This window comes from Trematomus bernacchii, unplaced genomic scaffold (genome assembly GCF_902827165.1).
Source record: "Trematomus bernacchii unplaced genomic scaffold, fTreBer1.1, whole genome shotgun sequence".
Classification (NCBI taxonomy): Eukaryota; Metazoa; Chordata; class Actinopteri; order Perciformes; family Nototheniidae; genus Trematomus; species Trematomus bernacchii.
The window spans coordinates 8314943-8339179 of record NW_022987720.1 but is presented as its reverse complement, the minus strand read 5'-3'; the positions used below and the strand labels follow the sequence as shown (position 1 = coordinate 8339179).

At 43.1% G+C, this 24237-nt stretch overlaps 1 protein-coding gene across 3 annotated transcripts in view; it reads right to left on the bottom strand.

Annotated features, from left to right (window-relative positions):
* si:ch73-281f12.4 (RA_Radil_like and Myo5p-like_CBD_Rasip1 domain-containing protein) overlaps positions 1-24237 on the bottom strand; it is a 39766-nt gene that overhangs the window by 4215 nt on the left and 11314 nt on the right. For all 3 annotated transcript variants that reach the window (XM_034143800.1, XM_034143802.1, XM_034143801.1), the window contains 7 exons: positions 23579-23748; positions 23389-23501; positions 10213-10432; positions 9113-9285; positions 5780-5924; positions 4651-4832; positions 4215-4566 (listed from right to left, as the gene is read on the bottom strand). In XM_034143800.1, coding sequence (XP_033999691.1) covers positions 4215-4566; positions 4651-4832; positions 5780-5924; positions 9113-9285; positions 10213-10432; positions 23389-23501; positions 23579-23748 — 1355 coding nt within the window. The remainder of the gene's footprint in view (positions 1-4214; positions 4567-4650; positions 4833-5779; positions 5925-9112; positions 9286-10212; positions 10433-23388; positions 23502-23578; positions 23749-24237) is intronic.

The window sequence follows — 24237 nt, the reverse complement described above, 5'->3', positions numbered from 1 at the left end:
AAAATAAGGTCTGAAACATGTTGTGCCTATCTAAAACAAATCAAATAGTAGGCTTACTAGCTTCTACACGCTAAAGCAACAAAAATCTCTCACCAGCAAAATACCTCCACAGTTAAATGCCATTTTACGTTTCATTACTATACGATACAGTATTTATTATCATTATAGTATTACTATTTCGGCGATTAGATAAAATATAAATTATATTTTATGCAACTTTGGTTATATTTCCATGACTTTTCCAAAACTTTGGGAAAAATATTGTTTTCCATAACTTTTCCAGGGCCTTGAATTAGCATTTTGAATTTCCATGACTTTTCCAGGTTTTTAATGACCGTAAGAACCCTGATTTACATCAACGGCTGATTTACCTGGAAAACTAACTTAAAACTACAAGTTGAGACACTTCTCATGAGAATGTATAAAATACAAAATAAATATATATTACAGGTATAACATGTATTTGTACTCAGTAGGCAGTAATGAATATAAACTCAACGCTGGTTGGAAAAGTAAAGAAAGTACCTGTGTTTTTCTACAGTGTTTTTAACTGGTTCAATATTCCTGACTGACTAACCAAGTAACTACTAACTATTTCACAATCAGAATCAAGTAAGTGCCAAGTTATAAATCAGGTTGTAAAATTGTTTGACTGATAGAGATCATGCAATGTTATTATTTGTTTATTGATTGTTATGAACCTGCCTGAGGACCACAGATGGAAATTAGCTATTAGCTATAATCTGGCATATTGCATCTCTTCTCTTTGCTGAGATTAATGTTTTTGAATGCATGGTCCTTCTATAAATAAATAAAATAAAAAAAATAAAAAGTTGTGTGCAGACAATCTACATATTAAGAGGGGAATAATATAGGTCAAATACTGCAAAAGTCTGGAACATGAAAGAAATTAAAATATATATCATAATTATTATATTTATTATTATATCATATACTAGAACAAATCTATACAATCATTAATTATGTATTTTATAATATTTTAAATTAAATATTGAATTAATGAATTGTTAACTTATTATTATGTATTAATTTGTCTTTTTTATTGTAAATATAACCTATTATATTTTTGATTTACTGATTATTTAGCTGATTAGTGAATCATCTTAATAAATCCTTAACCTAAATAAATATGATATTAAATAAAAAATGATATACATAAGAAAAGATGCAATTTCTAACACCAACTCCATAATCATTGCACTACTACATCCATTGTGTGTAGGTTGTATGAAACTCTTAAATATAGTGCCAATTAGGACAGATGACCAGAGATTAGAGCCAGATGGCTTTGTTCCAATGTAATCCTCAAACCCTTTCAACAAATTACTTTTATGAAAGGCACGAACAGAGAAAACGTAATGCAACAAGTAACCAATGAGAGTAAAGCCACCTGATCAGGATCAACAAAATCCTCCAGCTTTAAAGCCTTTCTGCCACAGTGGGAGCTCTGTGAGGGAGCGCATTAACACAGGGCCAACTCTTAAACACAAACACGCTCACATGTGACCAAAAATGTTTCAGAAGGTCTCATTAGGATCTGAGAGAGCTTCTGGTACAGCCTGCCTTGTTAGAAAGAGCCTCCTCTCTGCTTTGTACACCGCACTACAATGAAGATAAGTTCATTAAGAAATCAGCTTGTTGATGCTTAAGCTGTCTACACATGATTAAAGGTGAAATCACTGGGCGCTGGCAGTGTTTCTATGGAAACAGGTGCAGGCGGAAGAGCTCTATTCAACGTCATGCAAAATTGTGGATGCTGCTTGATTGGTACTCATTTGTATTGACATAGGGGTGTCATAAAAAAAAGAAATCAAATAATAAGAACATAAATATGATTTATATATATAAAATAATAATCTGTGTATTTTTGGCAATATATGTGTATATATTTTTGCATATCAATTGCTCTATTTTTTCTGTATGTTTTTATTCTTTTTTTAATATATAATGTTATTTTTATAAAATGTTTTCCTCTTGCGTTTCCTTACTCTTTTCCTTATTGATTTAGTTTTTCCCTGCAGGGCCAACTTGAACATACACAGTGTGCATGTTGTGGTTTTACTTAATTTTCAGCTGTGATAACACAGATGTTGGTAGTATAATTTACCCATTTCATTTATTCAGATCAAATGAATTAAATAATAAATTGACATTATTTTGAAATGTGACTTTCAAAATAATGAAATCACTGACTGTGATCAGTCTGCTGAGAACCGCCTCAGGGAAGTGTTTTTTTACTGTTTAAACAGACAAAATGTGTTAAAGGAGGTCATTCCGCCTACCACAAATGACTATTAGCATATCAATGACTCACTCTGTGTCACTTGTTTTTATCTCACATTTATCTCCCATCTCAGTAAGGATCAAAACTATTTGAAAAGCTGTCAACCACAATAAATACACAAAAATATTATTTTACAACCTCACACCACTTATTCACTACTGTATAATCCAACTGTCATTTTTCAGTTGTATGCTCAGCACATTTCCCCTTGTCTTGGTTTAGTTATGCTGTTGTTAAGCACGGGCCGCATTTACTTGAATTTGTATCGTTTTTTCTCAGTTTGTTTTATGATTCTTTCACCATGCAGGGTTGCACGACAAGAATTCAAGGTAACGAGGGTTATTTATATGAAAGCAATTGTTTTAGGGGGGTGTAAGTATTCCTCTAATGAGAAAGCTGTGAGAACTTTTCCCCTCTGTTTCCACAGATACGTCCAAATATCTGCAGTATCATTTGGTTAAACAAAAAGTAAAGTAGTCCGCTCTCACTATGACTCCCTCTCCCTCCTACGGATGACCTCATGATGGAGGCGTCCAAAAACAATAGAGGTGGGAGAGGAAACACTCTTTCCTCTGCAGAGTGGCCCGCCCAGCAAAGCCTTCCACTTGAAATTCCTGACCCCCACAGTCAGTGAGAAGATGAAGGCGCTGCACCTCTTTTATGTGAAATACCTTTTATGTGGACAAATATGCAGCAGGTCCCTGAAGGTCAAGTCACTAAAAAGTTCCCTTAATAGGTTGAGTCAGCGGAGGTTGAAGCACGTTTAAGAGGTGACCTCATTGTGGGCGTCAGTAACAGGACAGGAGTTGAATTGAGGCGGACGCGTTCTCAGTGACAAAGCTGTGTGTCATCTGAATCCAAACCTGCTGTGTAAGTGAAGCCATGAATGAGCCTTTTGAGAAGCTGGCGGTTTCTCCGTTACTCTTTGTTTCATGGTTTCTCTGTACGTGTACGCTTGCTCAGTTATTATCTTCTGTTGCCAGGTTTCAGTTAATGTTTGCCAGCTGTTTGAGCCTTTAAAAGAAAACATTAAAGCAGGGCTAAAACCTTGAATGGATCCAGATTGTCAGGTGTAAAAAAAAAAATCCTGTTTTACTTGTGAAAAATCAAATGTATTTGATAATAAAGCCACCTGGAACATTGTGATTCTCCACAAATCGCTGACGTTTGATATAAAACATTATGAATTCATTGATGGGGAAAATGGATAATAATTAAGAATAATAGAAGACACAGGGAATAATTGGCTTTGTGGTTTAATGTTTGTCTCGTTGTTTTCTTTGTACGTGCACACTCAGGTATTATCTTCTGTTGCCAGGTTTCAGCTAATGTTTTCCAGCTGTTTGTGGTTTGAAATAATCTTTTCAAGCAGCACTCCAGACTAACATTCACACCTGTTGATCCCCCATTGATATGGTAAAAATCAATGATCTTGCATGCTAATAAATACCTGAATTTGCTTTAGTTTTTTATTAGGTAAGGTTTAAAATGACTAGAGGATTGCAAATGATTGAAATTAGAATATTCATTCATTCATCAATAATCAGCTAAAGGCAGTTTCATTTTTATGAACACATATGTATGTGACATGTAAATTGATTGGTTAATAAAGTATTTCTCCACTACGTAAACAAGTATATAGGGCACCATGTGCTGGTGGGGATCTAATTACATATGGCTTCGACCCTGGCTTAATGCCATCGCAAATAAAGTCTCTAGTGTTATTATTTCTTTGGTTTATTTCCCTATTTGCTATAATAAGTTAATTCATGCCCCATTTTCTATGGTGTTTACTTGACAATGCCAGACAAAGGTCTGCAATAGATTAGTAGGTTTCTCTTTGTTGAATAAGATTTACAGTGATCTTTCAGGAAGTGTGCAGATCTTTATTCTTCTGCCCCTAAGTTACCTTTCTTTTGTTGGAGTGCCCCCTCCCGCAGATCAGCCTCCAGCTCGGACAGCTCCATGCCCTGGGGGGTGTTGGGTGGGGTCAGCAGGCAGGACGGGTCCAGTGCCAGGCTTTTGTGGTAGCCCATGTCCACTTGTCCTCCCTGAAAGGTGTTCTGCAGCTCTAGGTTCTTCAGCTTCTGGGTCAGGACCGCTTCACAGCTCCTCAGGTCACCGTGAGATCCTTGGGCCTGAGACGGCTCTGCAGGGGAGGCAAGGTCCGAGCTGGTAACCTGGTCAGAGACCTCCTGATGGGCAGGGTCCTGGAAGACTGTGATGGAGGGCGAGGTCGTAGACTGGCTGTCTGGGGTTGCCTGAGGAACATTAAGTCAATCATTAACAGATGTTGAAACATTAAGGTGTCTCGTTTCCTGCTCCGAGGTCAGAGAGCTTGTTACCTGTTCCTCCACATCGGGCTCGGCTTGGGTTTCACTGCGGGGGAGTCGGCGGATGAACTCCTGCAGATGGCCGAGCTGCTCGAACAGAGCGGGCTCCACCACGGGTTTACCAAGCTCCAGATGAAACGTGCTGCTGGGCAGGATGAGCGGCGGGTGGCTGTCGAAGCTCTCCAGGATGTCGGCTGCAGACGGAGAGAAGGTCAGCCGTCACAATTGACCCCAAGCTTCATAACAGCCTTCTAATGAAATTCAAACCTTAAACTTTCAAGTAAAGCTGCTGTGTTGGGTTAAAAGGATAGTTTGGATTGTTTTTCTATTACCTAGAGAGATGAAGCTGTTCTATGCCCTCTTAAGGCCACACGGTCCATTGACAAAAAACTAACCAATTGAAGCAGATTTAACTGATGAGAATTACTGTTATTGTCAATGGAGTCTGGTGTAGGGCTTCACTTTGAAGAGAACTGATTCAGTCCCCATCAGAAAGGGCTGTCTGACTGCAAGATGATGCAGTGAAAATATTCTAAATATAGCATATACATAAATGAATATTTATTATTTCAAGGTCGTTATTTTTGTTAAAATGTGTATTGCAGCTCCCCTGTCCACTTTGTTTCAATGCTGTATCACATGTCTATTTGTCCAAACAACTGCCCTCTACTGTAAGTAAGGCTACGGATAAGCACCTCATACAAAACACACTTCAGGACGTCCAGCTATCCTTTTAACATCTAATTAAAAGCGGTAAATAAAGTTTAGGACTAACGCTGGTTCAATTGAGGGTATTATTATTTTACGAAGCAGGATGGAGTCGACCTAAATCAATTAAGAGGTGGAAGCAGGTGAGAGTGGCGGAAAGACGGATTTGAGAGGAAAGCGTGGGCGAGAGCTGATTGGTGGAGACAGACTGACAGGATTATTGTGTAGGTAAACAGAGGGAGGCTGCCGCTTAAAGGTGCATACAAGCGTCAGTGTTAAGGTACTTTAATCATAATTAGCTGTAATTAATTACAACATGAGATCGGGCCTTTTGGGATGAAGTGACAACCAGCAAATATATTTGCAGATGATATTTTATGTCACTAAATATATGGATTAATTGTTTATCTTTAGGATGGTTTAGGTCACTCACCGGTCCTGACGGCGAGCGCTGCATCGTTCAGAGTCGGGGTCCATCCTGCAGGGCAGGCTTTACCCGAGTGGTACTCCCTCAGCATGTGGTGAAGCTGAGCAGCATTCAGGGCAGAGAACTCTGTCCGGAGAGAAGCCCAGGACGCCTGGAGGGACATGAAACAACAAGCAAAACATTGAGAGACAGAAGCAGAGTTATTCTAACCTTCACCAAACTTAACCCTTGTGCCTCACTAGATGACATTTTGGGAGTGTTGAAGTATATTAGTATAACAATTAAGAAGGGTAAGAGTTTAACAAATAAATCAGCTCCTATAATAAGTCTAAAATAAAGTATGTAGCCCAAATACAGACAGCGAGACAGAGGAAAACAAATATCCCAATTAGAACCTAATTTAACCGCAATGTTTGATCAAAGTTCAGCATGAAACCACGTATGGTTTCAACTAACTATTTTAATCATTTTCCACCAGATTGAGTCATTTACTGGGAAAATACATGCTTTTTCCTGGTTTCCAGCCCCAAAAAGAATCAAAATCAGAATGGTGTTGTTAATCATAGTCATACAAAAAATCATCCTAACATTTAATATATTGAAAGTGACCTTTCTTTTCAGGTTTATTCATAACAAAATTCGAAACAAACTGACATTTAAAAGGTCGACATTAAGAAACATAATGCAGTTAATAGTTATGATCAGGATTCAAGTTTGTTTAAAAGATTGAACTTAGTGAAAGTGTAGAAAAATACTAATGAAAGGTTTTTGATACTCAGACTGTCCTGTACTCTTAATTAGAGCAACGTTTTCAAAGTGAGGCACAAGAGCTAAAACAAAAGATTTTAAAGTGATGTTTAAAGCTTAAAGAACGAGCCACAAAGGCTCTTTGTAGTTAGATGACAGTGAGGGAGCAACAAGTATTTCCCCATCATGCTTGTTTCCATATAAGGAAGCGGAGTCCTTGCTACTCTCTCATTTGCATGTGGAGTATTTTAAACCAATTATATGATCTAGTAAATAGCCTTTGTCTCTGCGGTAACAAAACCTCTTGGGAAAATGTTTCTCACATGTAAATACAGAAGCACTAGAAGTCATTTCATATCATTACAGCTTTTCTTAAAAGCTGCATACCTGTGTTTACTCTGCACCCCTGCATTATAATTAACACGTCATGCAGCGTGAGAAGTGTAAACATCTCATTCTCAGCAGCGTCTTAGGTTTCTTATCATGAAATATAACACACTGGAGAAATACATGATGTGACCGTCTGATAACTACAGAAAGTAACTGGAGGACAAGGCAACAGGTGAGTCACCGGCCAGCAGCGTTCATGTGATTATTCCACACATTACGTAGTTCATTCCGTCTGTTTCCAGTTGAATTGAAGGAAGCAGGACTTTGCCCAGACATGCTGGGGCCACAATAGAAACTAGGAGTGAAATGTTGTTGCTCTCCTATAACAGACGCCACAGTGAGATCAGCATAGGTGACATTTAAATGCTGCTCATTAAAGCAGCAGAAATGTAAACATGTCTGTATAGTCTGACATTTAATGTCTGGCAGCTTTATTCCCACTTAAAATAACTCCTCAGATGTTGTGTTCTCCATAACTGCTGGCAAAACAGGCAACGCCACATCCCTGGCGTGTAATTTACAACTCTGCCACTTCAGTTTTTTAAAAGCCCAGAACTACTCCAGATGGAAAATGCTGAGGGTGTGTGCTCCGCTGCAGCAGCCACAAAGTGACCTCATGCCAGGGCAGGCATACATAAAACCACCAGCTTCCTAGCAACCCTCCAATCCCACGAACAGACGAGACACAGCCTCCAACAGCTGTGTGAGGAGGGGGGGGTGCTGGTTTGTGCCCCGGAGATGTTTCAGGCTGGTACAACTGCGAGTCATATAGTGGAAACAGGCGGGTAAAACTGAGCCTTGTTCCTACACTTAAAGTAAGTAAGTCCCACTGACACGGATCAGATTCATGTCAAGCTTAAGTTAACTTTCTCGGTCAGCTGAAACATCTTAGAGGGGCCTTATTATGCTTTTTGGGGTTTTCCTGTTCCTGTCGTGTGTGATATAGGTTTTTATTCATGTAAATCGTATGAAAATGCTAAAAATCAATGTGTTCCCTCCAGAGGGAGTTTCTCTCCCACACACTCCCCCCTGCCTGAAACGCCTACAATTGACTCTTTGTCTATTTACTTCTGTAACATAGTGACATCACTCTGTAACACTCTCGCTTCTATTGGCTAGCACTCCAACACACGTCTAGTGATAGGCTAAGGGGACTTCTCTAAGCAGTTGACCAATCACAAAATAGCCGGCCTGCTAACCAATCAGAGCAGACTGGGCTCTGGTTTCAGACAGAGGGTGAAAAGAGGTGCTGCAGCACAGGCAGTGTGAGAAGAGCTTTTTGAACATAGAAGCATGGAGACATGTCAGAGTAGAGACACTAAATATTATATTAGCGTCTTTGAGCATTAGGAAAAGCACTATAAAAATCCCATGTATTATTATTATTATAAAATACAAATATGAAACCTGAAAACTTACATGAAAAGGCCCCAAGGCACCAAATTGTTTTACATTTGAACAGTCATTAGTCATTTTGTGTCTCTACATGATCCTTATGTGTCTCTTTGTTGATGTTTTGTTTTTTTGTCCCTTTGTGCATTCATTGTAATGGCATTTTTTCCAGTTATTTCCAGTCTGAGGTTCTTATCTGCTTTTTTTATAGTTGTTTAGTGTCTGTTTGGGGGTTTTATACCCCTTATCATAGTCCTTTAGATTCCCTGAGTGGTCTCCTTAAGTCTCTGTGGCCTCTCTTTATAGTCTTCTTGCACCTACAGTACACCTTAGGCACTTTGGTCTGTGCAAGAAGGCCTGTTCAGTGACATCCATGCATGCATACAAACTCTGGCTAACAGGATATACTCAGGTCCTTAGGATTATACTGTAAGTAGAATAAGTGATGGCCAAACCGTCATTGTCACCAGGAAATCATGTCTTGATAACTTATGTCTATTTACTTTGTTCCTCAAGGCCATTTCTTCAAATCGGATCAATGTAAATCAGCTCAACTATAACAATGAATAGGCTTCCACAACCTTTACACCATGGTTTGGGGAAAATAAGAGGCTATAAAAAAGAGAAGTAGGTACATGTAAGCAGGGGGAAGGTTCAAAATGAAACCTGTTGCACCCATACATACACATACATTACTAACTGACACCTTTAAGACAATGAAATCATTCATGCTGACGCAAACATGAGTTGACCCTCGAGGCTACACCCACAAGGAGACAAACAGGAAAGGAGAAACGGATGTCCTCTGACCTGCAGGAGGGTTTCTTTGGGTGTGGCCAGCAGATTGACAGCAGCAGAAAGCTTCTGGAAGAATTCATTTGCCAGATCGCCCAGTCCGATGCCCTGAATCCAATCCATCAGCAGGTCAAGGTTGGCCCGGATCTGAACCCCTCGGGACCACTGGTAGAACCCAGCGACAGATCCTGAAAAACAACATGTTTAAAATCAGAGATGACATTGATTTGCAACCTAAATTATGCTCAACCAAGTACTATACGCTAAAAGATATGTTTTAATAGCACTTATAGAATATTATCTATGCTATTAGCCTAGTTACATTGAAATGCAAAAATGTTCTTAATTCTAAATGCTGGAAATGAAAGATTTTCAAATGTTTTTATTAGAAAATGCACTTTATTCAAACATAACAACATAACAAACATGCAAAAAAAAGAACAAAACATAATAATAAGTGTACCTATTGCAAAGTCTCAAGATACAATTTCTCATAAATAATATAAAAAAACAACATAAATGCATGGTGCATGTCAATAATGATAATATTTAAAATGAACTAATGATTTTTGTAGGTTTATATTTTCATATTTGTACACCTATTATCTATATTTCTATATAATAACCATTACAGGCGTATTTATTATATTTGATTTGTATTTAATGTTTTTGTGCACTTTCCTAGTTAAACTTGTTCGAATTCTAAAATGTAGCACATTAGCCCTAAACACAGCGTAGAGCGGAGTCCAATGGGTACAGTATATCGTCAGATTTGCAGAAAATGTGTCATTAACCAGTCATAAAATATAAAACTTTGATATGATAAAGGTGCTAGATGAAACATCAGGATCAATTATTCAATTTAATCCGGAACAAAACATGAATGAACCATTTAATACTGTCGTTATCAAAAAGATTACTACAAATGTTAAACTCATTGTGGCGCAAACTGAAAATTCAGATGATCATTAAAGTAAGTAGGATTATCCTCTAGTCTAAAGTAAATGATTCCTCTATTAAATTCTGGAGCTATTTCAGTCCAAACCAAACTTAAAACAAGAGCCAAACCAGTCAAACAGGTATCTTAATGCTGGGAAAGTGAGCAGAAGTCTCACCTCTCTCCATGAGGGCGTTGAACAGCGACGCGTTGATGAAGAAGAACAGGTAGGCACAGAGTTGTAACGAGATGTCTGGATGGACCTGGAAGGCTGTGAGAAGCTTCAGCGCCTCCTTCAGCACCTCCAGGATGCCGCCCAGTCCATCAGGCACTCGCAGCTGGCCGCTCTCTGAGAACGGGTTCCCATCCAGCAGCCCGGGCAAGGCTGAATACATGCTCTGTGGAGAGAGGTGGAGGCAGTTTACCTCTCTGCATGCTCTACAATATACTGGATAACCAATGCTGATGCTCCATGGGAGTAGAGCAGTGAAACAGATCACTTTCACACAATTCCTGATTATATCAAGTAGAGTGTAAGGAAGTCAGTGGGAAAATAATGTCGTTTTGGTGTAGTACTGAACATAATGAATCAAAGAGGCATTCACAGAGCTTTCCTGCAAACTTTGCTTTGTGTTCTGTCATTGCTCATTATATTTTAAGAAATATGTTTATTTAAAAATAAACAAATTAAGCTAAGAAGTTTGGCCTCCTTTTTGCATTTTTCATTTAAGTCTTACATTTTCAAAGCCAAGAAGTGTCTGATAAGGTTGATCCAAATGTGTGTACAAAGTTTGTTTATCAGTCATTTGACACTTGAATCTCTTTAAGAACATTTCTGATTCTTGAAAGGCAAATGTTTTTGTTTTTTAAACTAAATGTAATTTTTTTTTAAATATCATACCACTTTTATTTCAAAGAATATCCAAAAATTTTTTCAAAAATGTAAGACAGCAAACTGCAATTGGTGAAGGATCATCTGTATCACCTCATTGTCAGCGCTCACACAGATCTGGCTCTTATCACTACTCCTTTCTTCTAAAACAGTTCTGCCATTGTTTCACATAGCATGACACACACTCTCACTCTCAAACCACTCTCAGACAAACTGAAAGAGGTCATAAAGACACCAATAACCCCATGCCTGGAGAACAGATCGCTGAAGCTTTGCAAATCTCCAGGGGGCTGATCTGTTATCACGGAGATCTGTTAAATCTGTTATCTTGTTTTGTTTTTTACAAACGGTGAATAGTTGTTAAAAAAACATCTGGATGTATAGACATTTTCTTTAGTGTATTCGTTCTTTTTGTGTGCTGTTTTACCATCTGCATGAAAGCCCTTTGCGTAAGTTTTATTCATATTTTATATTTAAAAATACCTTACCAGAAGAAAAAAACGAAGTGATGGTAAGATGTATGTATACTTGTGAACGCTGAGTCACATTTCACAGGAAATCAACAGAAAAATCCCCTCCCTTCCTCTGATGACAGTTTGACGTCCTCTGCCGGAATCAGATCCTCCTTTTCTTTACACCAGAAACACAGTAACACTTTGCAATGCTTCTGAAAGCTTATCAAAGCAGAAACGACTTGATTAAGAAGCCTTAAAAGTGAGAAGAAAAAGAAAACGTGATGTACTGTAAAACTGTCTCAGAAAATGCCCCATGAACTGCCACGCTATTGTTTTGCTTAAAAAAGCAGTAAATATGTCTGAGTATTCAAATGAAGGGAACAGACATTTCCTGCTTCCTTCCTTCCCTTTCTCAAACAGTCAGTGTACAGGGTGTTGGTGTTTCTAAAGACTCTGCTGCAGTAATGTTGACTGAAGGTTCTGCATGAACCAGACAGGCTTTTATAATCCTCTTTAACATGGGAAAGTCACATAAATGTAGCCTGGGTGTGTTCAGTTGGGCTGTAAAAGGGGACGGTGCACCGCTGGCTGTCACCAAAGCAAATCAAGACAATAACTACAATGAAATTCTAGTCTTTGAAAGGTCTTAATCAAAGTCTATGTAAGCGTTTTGCAGTTTTGATGGTAAGTAGTATAAATTATAAGTGCTTCCTGTGGTGAACCCCAAGGCTCCATCTTAGGCCCCAGGATAATTAAAACAAATTAAGAAGACTGTTAACGTAAAGGAATAAACAAACTACACCAAAGTCATATGGCTCATGTCAACAACACTGAACAGAAAGACTATAAGCTATAAGAAGCTGACATATGTTATGCTTTAGAATAAATGTTAAATGATTTGTGTTAACCACAGACCTTGTCAGGCTTTTTCAACATATGTGTTAAATGTGTCCTCTAAACTTGGCCAGCTGTTTAACATTCTCTTGAGCTTGTGAATTTAGAGATTCAAAGCCCGTAGGCTCGCACCCATGTTGTTGCAATTGCTCCCCATATCTCTCTGTTTCTGAAGGAAGTCCACATTATTATTTCCGAGTACTCCAGAGTAAGGACAATCTGTTCATTGCAACACATGTTTTGATACTTCTGTCTTTTCATTATTCGGGGGAATAATGAAAAGACAGACATAAAAGTCGTGATGAAAATGCTTTGTGTTAGTCAGAGGGAGTTTTTCTGAGTTTAAGAGGTTAACATGTGTCACTTATAATGTTGACCTTACAATACAGCTGTTGCCCTGGCAACAATGAACAAAGTTGCATTGTGGGTAATGTAGGCGAGTAACAGATAATGCTTTGAATAAGAAATAATTAAATCTCTAATTGTGCTTCTTCAACTTTATGACATTGTGAGTCTGCCTATGCTTTAGACCAGTGGTTCTCAAACTTTTTTCAATAATGTACCCCCTTTGAAAAAGAAATTCAGCCTAGTACCCCCTGATCAGCGCAGAAACAATGTGTTAGGGAAGAAAAGCCTATATAAAGAGGGAGAGTACAGCGCTGCACCATCAGTGTCTGAGTCATTAAAACAACAACCTTGTAACTGAGAAACACTTAAAGGGGACCTATCATGCAAAATGCACTTTTGTACGTCTTTTATACATGAATATGTGTCCCCGGTGTTCCAGGGAACTCACCAAGTGTCAGAAAACACAACCCTCTCTATTTTCCTCCATACCCAAATCTCTAAAAACGGGGCTGCAACAGATCTGATAAAAACTGATCCAGATTTGAACACGTTACTGACGTCAGGACGGTGGCGCTACGGCTATTGGGCCAACTCTCCACCTATCAGGGGAATGTGGGGTTGGGCCACGGCCGGCCATTGCCGCTCGAAAGCGCTGGAGACGCTGTAGTACATATGCCAGGCCTGTAAGTGGCGCTGTAGTCTGCCACAAAAGCAGCGAAGAAGACTTCCCGCACATGGTTGCCATGGTTGCCCTTCTGTTTATTCTCCGCTGAGGCTTTTTTTCTCCCTCCCCGAGGCAAGTGTTTGCTCCTGCTGCTTTAATTCAATGCAATGCCTCCCCGTCGAGGCAAGCACTGTAATTCTCTCCGGTTAGTCCACCAGCAGATGACAAACACCCACCTCTCCGCCTCTTCCAAGGAACGAGGGGACCGTGCGGCAGAGTTTCAGTTAGGTTTTTTTTCGCCGGTCAAGATGTCCGTTAAAGTTTAAATCTTCCGGACAAAATTAGAAAAGTGTCGGTCAAAGGTCTTTGTTATTTATTGAGCTTTAAAACAAATGAATAACGACTCTATATAATAATATAATAAAACACGGAGGACGGAGATCTCCCCCCTCTTCTGACAGCCCAGCAGCTGATCAGAGCGCGCTCCCCTCTCCTGCAGGGGGGCGTGGTCTGCTGCAGCTCACAGAATCAGCCCCTTGCAAAAACAGTGCTGGAAAGAGCAAATGGAGCGAAATGAGGCATGGCTAAAATGTTTGGTATTTTGAAAAAAAAAACTATATTTATATACTTTATATAGGTATGGCCCGACAATATATTGTTCAAATATAGCATGATAGGTGTCCTTTAAATGCTACATTTCAAATGTTTACAATCCATCACTCAATTCATGGCAAACAAGCAATTTTAACATCATGCAATAACACTAAGACGACATTGAACTGATCTTTTTAATAAGTTGTACTTACAATTTAGTGAGAAACATGGGCTTGTGCTTCACTGAGGATCATGAGGCAAACTGCAGTTATTACACTTCGTGTTTTGAAATATGTGTAACTCTGTTAATATAAAACCCACACTGCTCAAACTTCGTTACTTTTCCTAAAATTGGTATATTTATTTATTTTGAGGTGTGGGGAATGAAGAGAAACAAATATATGAGCATTTTATGAGCATGGGATTTTGACCCCTCATATAAACATATGCATAATAGAGTGCCACAGTGACGCGTCCTAAAACCCGGAAGTAAGCTGCGCATGGGTTCCTTCGACAAAAAAGCAATGGGATTTCTCCATAGAATTTTGGAAAATAGCTCGAAATAAGGTCTGTGGTTGACACACATTTAAGAGACGGATCACGTTTTGTTCAGTCGGATAATCTCCACATGTCTACCCTACTTTTATAATTTTCGAATCATAAATGTAATCGATAGATTTATGATCGATAGATTTATGATTGTGGCACTCTATGCTGCGCTATACTTTGCGGCCACACGCCGTTGCCAAGCAACGCTTATTGTTTAGGTCCTTTGATAAGCAGGCAGTCATATCATTAACTAGAACTAGCAAGATCTGATAGATTTGGACATAAACGCGAGTGAAGTATAACCGGACGCGAGAGAGAGATCAGAGATCAGATCAGCTGCTGCTGACGGAAAAGACGCAGCTCTTCCGGATCACAGCTCCCCCGCTGTGACGGACCGGTGAGCGGAGCAAAATACACTAAGAGTTAGACCTAACACACTTAGCTAGTTTATCTACTCTGGAACTAGCTAAACTAGTTATACATATATTTATTCTTTACTGTCGGCTTATTACAGGTTCAGCGAGCTGCACGAGACTGACGGGCTGTAAGGAGAGAGAGAGGAAAAGAGAGCACCCCGTTTATTTTTCCCATTTTATTATCCAGAATTACTGTAAACTTTTGAATGAAGTAGTTAATCTACTATTAGTAGTTTGTTTAAATGCATTACTTATGTTGTTTTTTTTCATTAACATAAAATAAATCTCACGTACCCTCTGCAGTAGTCCAGCATACCCCTAGGGGTCCGCGTACCCCCATTTGAGAACCACTGCTTTAGACGTTATAGAGTGTTGCAGGAATGAGTCATAAAAAGTGTTAATAAGTTATACATTTTGCAATTCTATATCCCTTGTCTGGAATACGTTTGAGAGTCGCTTCTTATCCCACATCAATCCTCAGATCTTGTTATATCTCACACAGGCTCCGCCCTCTACTGGACTCTATGGGTACTACTCTCTACCATGCTATGCGAGCATTTACATACTGAGTTGCATAAACGTAGCCGGTCAATCGGGGCGAACCTACCTGAATGCGCGCACAGGCCCACAGTATATAAGGCGGCTACACCTCCCGACTGTCATCCTTTTTCTCTTCAGCGAGCAGCAAACAACTGAAAAGCTAAACGTGAGAAGAGGAAAGTAATGGATTCACCACTCCTTGAGCCTACATGTCCTGGCTTAATTGCGGGCGCTGATCCCCACCGCCTTTGTTTCGAGTGTTTGGGGCCTGACCACGCTGTGGATGGTGTAAAACATTCCCCGTCCTGCAATGCCTGCCGTTCGCTCCTGCGGCTCAGACGCCAGCATCGTCTGGAGCACTTCCAGGCACACTATGTCTCGCCGGACGAGGTGCAGGACCAGAAGGAACTTGAGGTGGTGGAGATGGAGGACCAGGAGGTGGCCGGGGAGGTGCGGTTCGTATTCGCCATTCTGGCGGGCCGTGCGGCCCCGTTTGTCGAGGAGGAAGAAGACGAGGACTTCTCGGTGTCGGGCGCTTCTGGGTCGGGCGTTCATGAGGGTCCACCGCGCAGATTTCCCGTTGGTGATGGCCATGGCGGCGGAGCGTGTAGGACTACCGCTCCCCTCACCACTGAAGCCGGTGAGCCGCCTCCGTCAGGGGTTCTGCGGCACGGTTCAGCCGGAGCAGTCGGCCTTCGTTTCGCCCCGTTGCCAGATATCTGGCAGTGTGTGGAGGCGACGTGGCGGCACCCACTGAAGACGAGGGCTCCAGTGGCTGGTATGGCGGGAATCCTCAGGGTGCAGGGCCGCACGGACACAGCGTGTCCCGGCGTGCCCCCCCTTGATGAGAGCCTGGCGGCCCATCTGCTCCCACAGGCACCAGGTTGGGCGGAGGGGAAAAAGCCTCTGCCCCCGCTGCCTCGTGACCGTGAAACGCTAGAATAGCTAGATAAGATATTCCGGCTCGGAGCACAGCTGGCGGCAGCGGCCAATAATCTGGGCGTGTTGGGTGTCTCGCTGATCACTCCTCAGCAGGAAGCCCCCGTCTCAGGACTGGAGCGATTATTTGGACCGCTGCATTGGACAGATGAACAATCTGGTCCATGGTGTAGTCGCCGCAGCTGGCCGTGTGATGTCCCTGGCCACAGTGGGGTCACGTGACGTGTGGTTGGGACTCACGGCGCTTTGCAAGAAGGACCGTGATGATCTCCTTGGAGCCCCCTTATCCACGGAAGGGCTCTTCGGATCGATCACCTTGGTCACACAACGCTTCAGTCGTTTGGAGGAAGAAAGGGCACAGCTCAGCCGTATGCTGCCTCTGGTTCTTCCTCAAAGGAGCGAGCGCGAAGCCACAGTGAGAAGGAGAGAGAGGCGCAGGTACAGAGCACCCACGGCTCCCGCTGCTTCTCCTACCTCCTCGGCTGGTCCCGAGGGGCGGGCTCAATACCAGCACTCGCGGCTGTACGATCCCGACAGGCCTCTGTCCCGGCTCCGCGTCAACAGAGGGCTTCAGGATGGGGTGCACCGTCCTCCCGGAGATGATGGGCGGTGGGAGGAAGTGTCCCGGCGGAGATATCTTTCTCCACCCAAGACGCGAGGGCGAATCCCGCCTCCTCCCTCTATGATGTGAATGTACTGAAAAATGCATTTAATAAAAACTATTGCATTTATCCCAGTCTAAGAGTAATTCCTCTCCACAATTCCAACCTTCCCCATAATGTTAACTGTGCAGATTTCCCACTCGCCGCCCCAGTTGTAACTCCAGTAAAGGAGGCAGCCAGTGGGCGCGCGCATGTGAGTGTGATAAACCGCAGGAAGTGCTGTCAAAGCGCTATGCGGGTGCAGGGACATTATGGCCGGCGTGTTGTTGTTAGGAGACACACCGCGCCTAGTGTAAAAACTCAGATGAATGCATTTTTCCGTCTGGGTGAAAGCTGCATTATGGCGGAGCGCGCGCTCTCACGAGAGCGTGCCGCGGTGCGTTCAAGGACCTCAGTAGAAAATCGGCCTTTTCTGTGTCAGCCCCCCATGGGCCAAACTTCCTTTTATGGAGGGTTTGGTGGCGGAGTGGGCCACCAGAGAATACCACAGCTTCTTAGCTGCGGCTCCACAGCTGATTGCATGTCCCCTAACACAGTGTTACGAGGAATGGAAGCTCAGCTGTGTACTGACAGAGTGGATGGACAGGACACTGAGACTCGGTTACTCACTCCAGTTTTGCAGCGTCCCTCCTCCATTCAGGGGCATAAGAGAGGCAAATCTATCGTCCCAGGAGGAGATAGATTTCCTTTCGGCAGAGATTCAGGCCCTGTTGCAAAAACAGGCGGTGTCTGTTGTGCACTCTCAGGACAGGGAGAAGGGGCTTTATTCCATGTACTTCCTGGTTCCCAAGAAGACAGGAGAATTCAGGCCCATTCTGGATCTTCGCAGCCTGAATCGGCACATTGCCTGCAAAAAGTTCCATATGTTAACTATAAAACAGTTACTGGGGATAGTGCAGCCGGGCGATTGGTTCACAACCATCGACCTGAAGGATGCTTACTTTAATGTCGAAATTGCTCCAAAGCACAGAAAGTATTTGCGTTTCGCCTTCCAGGGGGTAGCCTACGAGTACAACAGACTACCGTTCGGCTACTCCCTGTCCCCACGCACGTTCAGCAAATGTGTGGTCACAGCGCTTCAGCCACTTCGCGACCATGGCATGAGGGTTTTCTTTTATCTAGACCAGGGGTTCCCAACCTTTATTGTGCCAAGGACCGGCAGATACATTAAAAAAAAATCGCGGACCGGTTGTCAATTTTAACTGATTTTAATATTTACTCACCACCAGCAGGTAGCAACATAGTCTAATTGTATGTAACAGCCTGAACAAATACTAGAACAATATGCATCCAAAACATATTAACAAAGTTTAAAAAAGAACCGGTGTCATTTTTTGGTTTTTCGGAAAACCAAAAAACCGACGTTATTCAGTTTTTAAACCAAAATGGGAAAACAGATAAATTAACGTTTTGGTTTTGTTTGTATGATTTACGGATAATCCAGTGAATGCTGGGAAAACGTGGAGAAGCCGCATTATGAACACTGGCATTTGTTTTCAGAAGATATTATGATAGTGTCGTTCGTTCCGGTGCACTCCGACAGCATTAGCACTACATCGAGATTAAGATTAAACTAATTTATTTTGGGAACAGCCGCATATATGGAGTTAGCCATATGTGTGTAAATTACTGTTCATAAACATTTGAAAACAAATGCCGGTGTCGGACAGACACAAACACACCGAACACACAGAGCTGAGCTGAGCAGAGCACATACACACACACATCATGCGCCTTGGTGACTGACTGGACATCTCCTTCATAAAACTAATAAAAGAGGGAGTAATCGGGCAGTTCGATGTGTGTAGAGGTGTGTGTAGACTGAGGTGTGTGTAGAGGTGTGTGTAGAGGTGTGTGTGGTTAACACGTAGCAGCCTGCAGTCACTCTTAAGCTGTTCTGATGAAGTTAAACACAGCGAAGGCGGTGCGTAAAAAGGCACAGCACTTTACCCACTGGTGCTGCACTTCTCAGAGGTGCCTCCGGATGCTGCAGCCGTTTTAAGAAGTGAAGGAGGGTTTCCTTCTATAAAACAGCTGCGGGCAGCTGATACCGTGAGAGTCCCGGACATTAATTCATAGATCAAGGCAGACTGGTTTACTCTTCTGTTTTGCCAATCCGGTGCTCAAACAAATAGCTCTACACCCCTGGCCGACATGTCCTTAAAATGAAGTCCGAGTTTGAAATATATCTCAAATAATGTATGCACCACCATTTCCCCACCCATAAACATAACAGTCTGCAATCAAACGGTTGTCTCCTGTGCGCTCCTCTTCCTACTTGGCGCACCGGTAACATTCTCGTGCGCACGAGAGGAGACCTTAGGCTGAGCCGCCGAATCCCTCGGGACATCATAAAAGCCATTTTCAACGGTTTTCTGGTGAAAGATTAACTAGCTACTGGATGAAATAATATGACTGGTGGCATAGGTGCGAAAATTAAACACTTTTTGAAAAAATATTATGATAAAATATTTTTATATATTTATAATTCTGCAAATATTACGATAAACTCACAGCTATTTCGCGGCCCGGCAGTAACACCTCTGCGGCCCGGTACCGGTCCGCGGACCGGGGGTTGGGAACCCCTGATCTAGACGACCTCATAGTCATGGCCAGGTCCAGGGAATGGGCAATGTTTCACACATCCCAATTGATCCTACACCTAACGAAGTTGGGTTTGCGGTCAATTGTAAAAAGAGCTGCCCCATACCTCACCAGCAGGTGGAGTATCTGGGGGTTTTGCTCGATGCAGGCAGACTACGTGCCACCCTGACAGAAAGTAGACAGGCATCCCTGCTTCGGGCAGTTTGCAGACTGCGACAGGGGGCAACGTGACAGTTTTGACCATCATGCAGACTCTGGGTCTCATGGCGGCTGCTCACTTCGTGGTACCACTGGGGTTACTGCATACGCGTCGCCTGCAGAGGTGGTTTATCGGCCTTCGTTTAGATCCCAAGAGGCACAAACGACGTCTGGTGACCATCCCCCCCATCTGCGGAGGGGAACTCCACTGGGGCGAGTGACCTCCTACATCACGGTGTGCACAGACGCATCCGTGACAGGATGGGGGGGAACCTGCCTAGAGAGAGCTATAGGTGGTGGCTGGCCTCTGACAGAGGCTCGGCACAGCAACCTTCTAGAGCTGCAGGCAGTAGTGTTGGTCCTGCAGCACTTCAAACCCTTACTACAGGGCAAACATGTGCTGGTGAGGAGCGACAACCGCACCACAGTGGCGTACATCAACAGGCAGGGCGGAGTCTGCTCCGCCGCCTTGTTGACCACAGCGGCGAACCTGTGTTTGTGGGCTTCAGATAATGTGTTGTCTCTGAGGGCCCTCCACATCCCGGGGCGGGAGAACAGGGGGGCCGACCTCATGTCAAGAGACGGGCCCCTGCCAGACGAGTGGATGCTTCACCCGGAGGTGGTGAAGCAGATCTGGGCTCAGTTCGGGAGAGCGGAGGTGGACCTGTTCGCCAACCGGCGCAACAGCCACTGTACCCTGTGGTTTTCCCTGGCTCCACCCTTGAGGGTGGACGCGTTTGCACACGAGCCATGGCCAAGAAAGCTGCTCTACGCCTTTCCACCGCTGCGTCTCATTCTCCCCCTCCTGGAGAGGGTGAGACGAGAACGTCTGTCAGTCATCCTAGTGGCCCCAGGTTGCCGCTTGGCGCCGTGGTACGCAAAGGTGACACAGATGATGGTGGGCCAGCCCTGGACGGTTCCTCAGGTCTGGGGGGCGTTGTCTCAGGAAGCAGGTGCAATAGGGGCGTTACCCACTCTGGGCCAACCTCTCCAGGCTTGGCTCCTGAGAGGGACAGGCTGAGATGGGGTGGACTGTCTGACAAAGTTATTCAGACTATCCAGGCAGCAAGAGCAGGATCCACCACAGCCTGTTACAGGCCAAAGTGGTTGGGATTCCAGCGGTGGTGTGAAGAAAGGAGTCTAGAGCCTCTATCGTGTACGTTGGGCTCTATTCTGTCCTACTTACAGATACTGGCAGACAGGGGGCTTGCTCATTCCACAATTAAAGTGTATGCAGCAGCCATTTCGTCCTGTCATGAGGGATTTCGCGGCAGGTCAGCCTTCAGTCAGCCGCTTATGACGCGTTTTTTGCAGGGGGTCAGGAGACAGCGCCCAGTGGTGCATGCCTCCTCCCCGCAATGGGACCTGCCGTTGGTGCTTGAGGCTCTGGTCACAGAACCGTTTGAGCCTCTGGAGCTCTCCTCCCTGAAGGCACTGTCATGGAAGACAGCGTTGCTGCTTGCCTTGACTTCGGCCAAGAGAGTGTCCGAGCTGACCGCTCTGTCGGTGCACCCAAGTTGCCTTTTGATCCGGGGTGACCGTAGCGGGGCGACACTCAGACCGAACCCCTCCTTTGTTCCCAAGAACCTAAGGAGGTAGTTCAGGTCGAGGGCTATACAGTTAGACGGCTTTAGTCTTCCACCCCATATTGGAGCCAGGGAGGCTAAATTGCACCTCCTCTGCCAGCGTGCGCTGGCATATTATGTAGAGCGCACGGCTTCCATCAGGCGCACTGAACAGCTGTTTATGTGCTTTGGGGATGGTGTGGCTGGTAAAGCTCTGTCCAAGAAACGCCTGACAGGATGGCTCTGCGAGTGCATTTCACATGCCTATGGACGGGCGGGGAGAGCCTTCCCCACTGGGGTCCGTGCACACTCTACACGGGGTATGGCTGTGTCAACAGCCTTGTTCAACGGCGTGAGCGTGGAGGACATATGCACGGCGGCGTCTTGGTCTACGCCAGGCCCCTTCATAAGGTTTTATCTCTCGGACATGTCTGGCTCTTTCTCATCGTCTGTGCTTGCCGGGGCAACACATGACTGATGAGAGGAAGTTGGGGTGCGGTGGCTGTTAACCAAAGGCCGGTCAGGGGCAGTCTGATGGGTCGATGTTGTAGGACGACAGGGCGTTTATCCATCAGGGCTCCACCCACTGTATCCATAGAGTCCAGTAGAGGGCGGAGCCTGTGTGAGATATAACGGGGGGTTACGTATTGTAACCCTAGTTATATAAGCACAGACGGAGCCCTCTACCTGGGGGCCCTGTCTTTCCTATGCCGCTCGCTGAAGAGGGTGTAGGATGACAGTCGCGAGGCGTAGCCGCCTTATATACTGTGGGACTGCGCGCGCATTCAGGTAGGCTCGCCCCTATTGGCCGGCTACGTTTATGCAACTCAGTATGTGAATGCTCGCATAGCATGGTAGAGAGTAGTACCCATAGAGTCCAGTAGAGGGCTCCGCCTGTGCTTATATAACTAGGGTTACAATACGTAACCCCCCGTTTTGTCTGTTCCAATTATTTACCTATTCATTTTTGTTTTAAATCCACTGTAAACAACTTTTTCATCATAAATATTTTTACCTAATTTAAATGTAATAATAAAACTACAAGACAAATACATCTTTAGATTCCGATATAGTGGTTCTCACTGAATCAGCCTGATTTTGTTATTCAACAAACCAGTGAAACCTTGGGAGACAAGATTGTGCTCACTATCTCAGAGGCCTTTCCTGACTGAGAATGCCAAACAAAGTTGGTGTTTCCATTCTGATATTGTGTTTTCTTTCTGGAATATACTCAATGAAAACAGTAAATGGTGTTTACACAGTCCAATTTCCTGCTTCACATGTGATTTACACTCCGATTTCACAGGTCAAAAGGAAATGAAACATACAGGGGTCCAAATCGACTTGCAATGTAAGAAAACATAGGTATTCAATCCCCAAAACTGTATCCAATGTTGTGGTATTGTATGTGTATGGTAAATAATACAGGAGATTAATTGGATTTCCTTGTAAGCAAGAAAGAATACTGAACACTGTTACTGAACACAGCCAATTTCATATGTATGGAATTTCCTGCTGGTCTTATCGCTGTTGATGTTTTTTTTCGTGTAAACATAGTTTGCTGTTTGATTTCAACTTGCTTTTTTGTTTGGCGTCCGTCGCATGCTCTTTAATGTGAAACTCATGTATGTTGCTCTCTTGGCCATGACTCCCTTGCAACATAGATTTCCTACTCGCAATGGCAAATACTCCTAGATAAATGAAGTTAAAAAATATTTTTAAAAAGGAACTAAAGCGTGTTTAAGGAACTTAAAATAAATCACAGTATTATACTACAAAAATTGAAATTATATTATTTCCCATATCATTCAGCCTTATATATGAGTGTGTGTGTGTGTGTGTGTGTGTGTGTGTGTGTGTGTGTGTGTGTGTGTGTGTGTGTGTGTGTGTTTGTGTGTGTGTGTGTGTGTGTTTGTGTGTGTGTGTGTGTGTGTGTGTGTGTGTGTGTGTGTGTGTGTGTGTTTGTGTGTGTGTGTGTGTGCCATGTGTGTGTGCCCTGTGTGTAAAGTAGTAAATTAATGTGTGGAAGCAAACCTTTGTTAGATAGTAGACAGACTGCTGGAAGGTGAACATGATTACTTCCTCCAGGACCGTCATGGCCTCTTCACAGGCTGTCCGAGTGGAGGAGATCTCAGAGTCCAACAGACCTGACAACACACACAAACACATTTTAAAACCACGTCACCAGATGATAATAAAGTTAAAAGCCATGCTGTCACCGCACCTTCCTCCTCATGGTCCTGCCTCCAGGGCAGCAGCTGAGGGACTTCGTGCTGGATGAAGTGCAGCAGCTCGATGGAGTTGGCCATCCACAGAACCAGCGGCTGCAGACCTGGGATCAGCTCTTCCATGCTGAGCAGCTGAAGGTCCTCGGGCTGCCCGTCACTGGAGCTCCTGATGGAAAACACAGAATTTATGAGTTCAGAACCGAGATAAAGCTTCCCTGCATACTGTGACAAAGAAATCTATACATAGTGTTACCATTACATAATATTTGTCAATAATTTCAGTATTTCCAAACTTGTTTTTCGCTGTTTAAAGGTTTTTTAATCATGTAATGACCCATCAGATTAATCACTGCTTTAAATGATTATAAATGAATGATAATGACAAAGAAAAGTCATTATTTATCCACCCTATCATAACACAGCTCACACTCAGAGACCAAGCAATGCAAACTAACATAAAAAAGGAACAAATCTTCCACCACATAAACTAAATTATAGTATAATATATTAATATAATAACTTAAACATAATCATCATGATGCCTATCGCAAAAATATATACCTGAAAAACTGGAAAGTCATGCATTCATCTCTGATTTTTACATAATACATGTGAAGTCTTACAAGTTTTGTGTCAAATGTTATATTTTAATCTG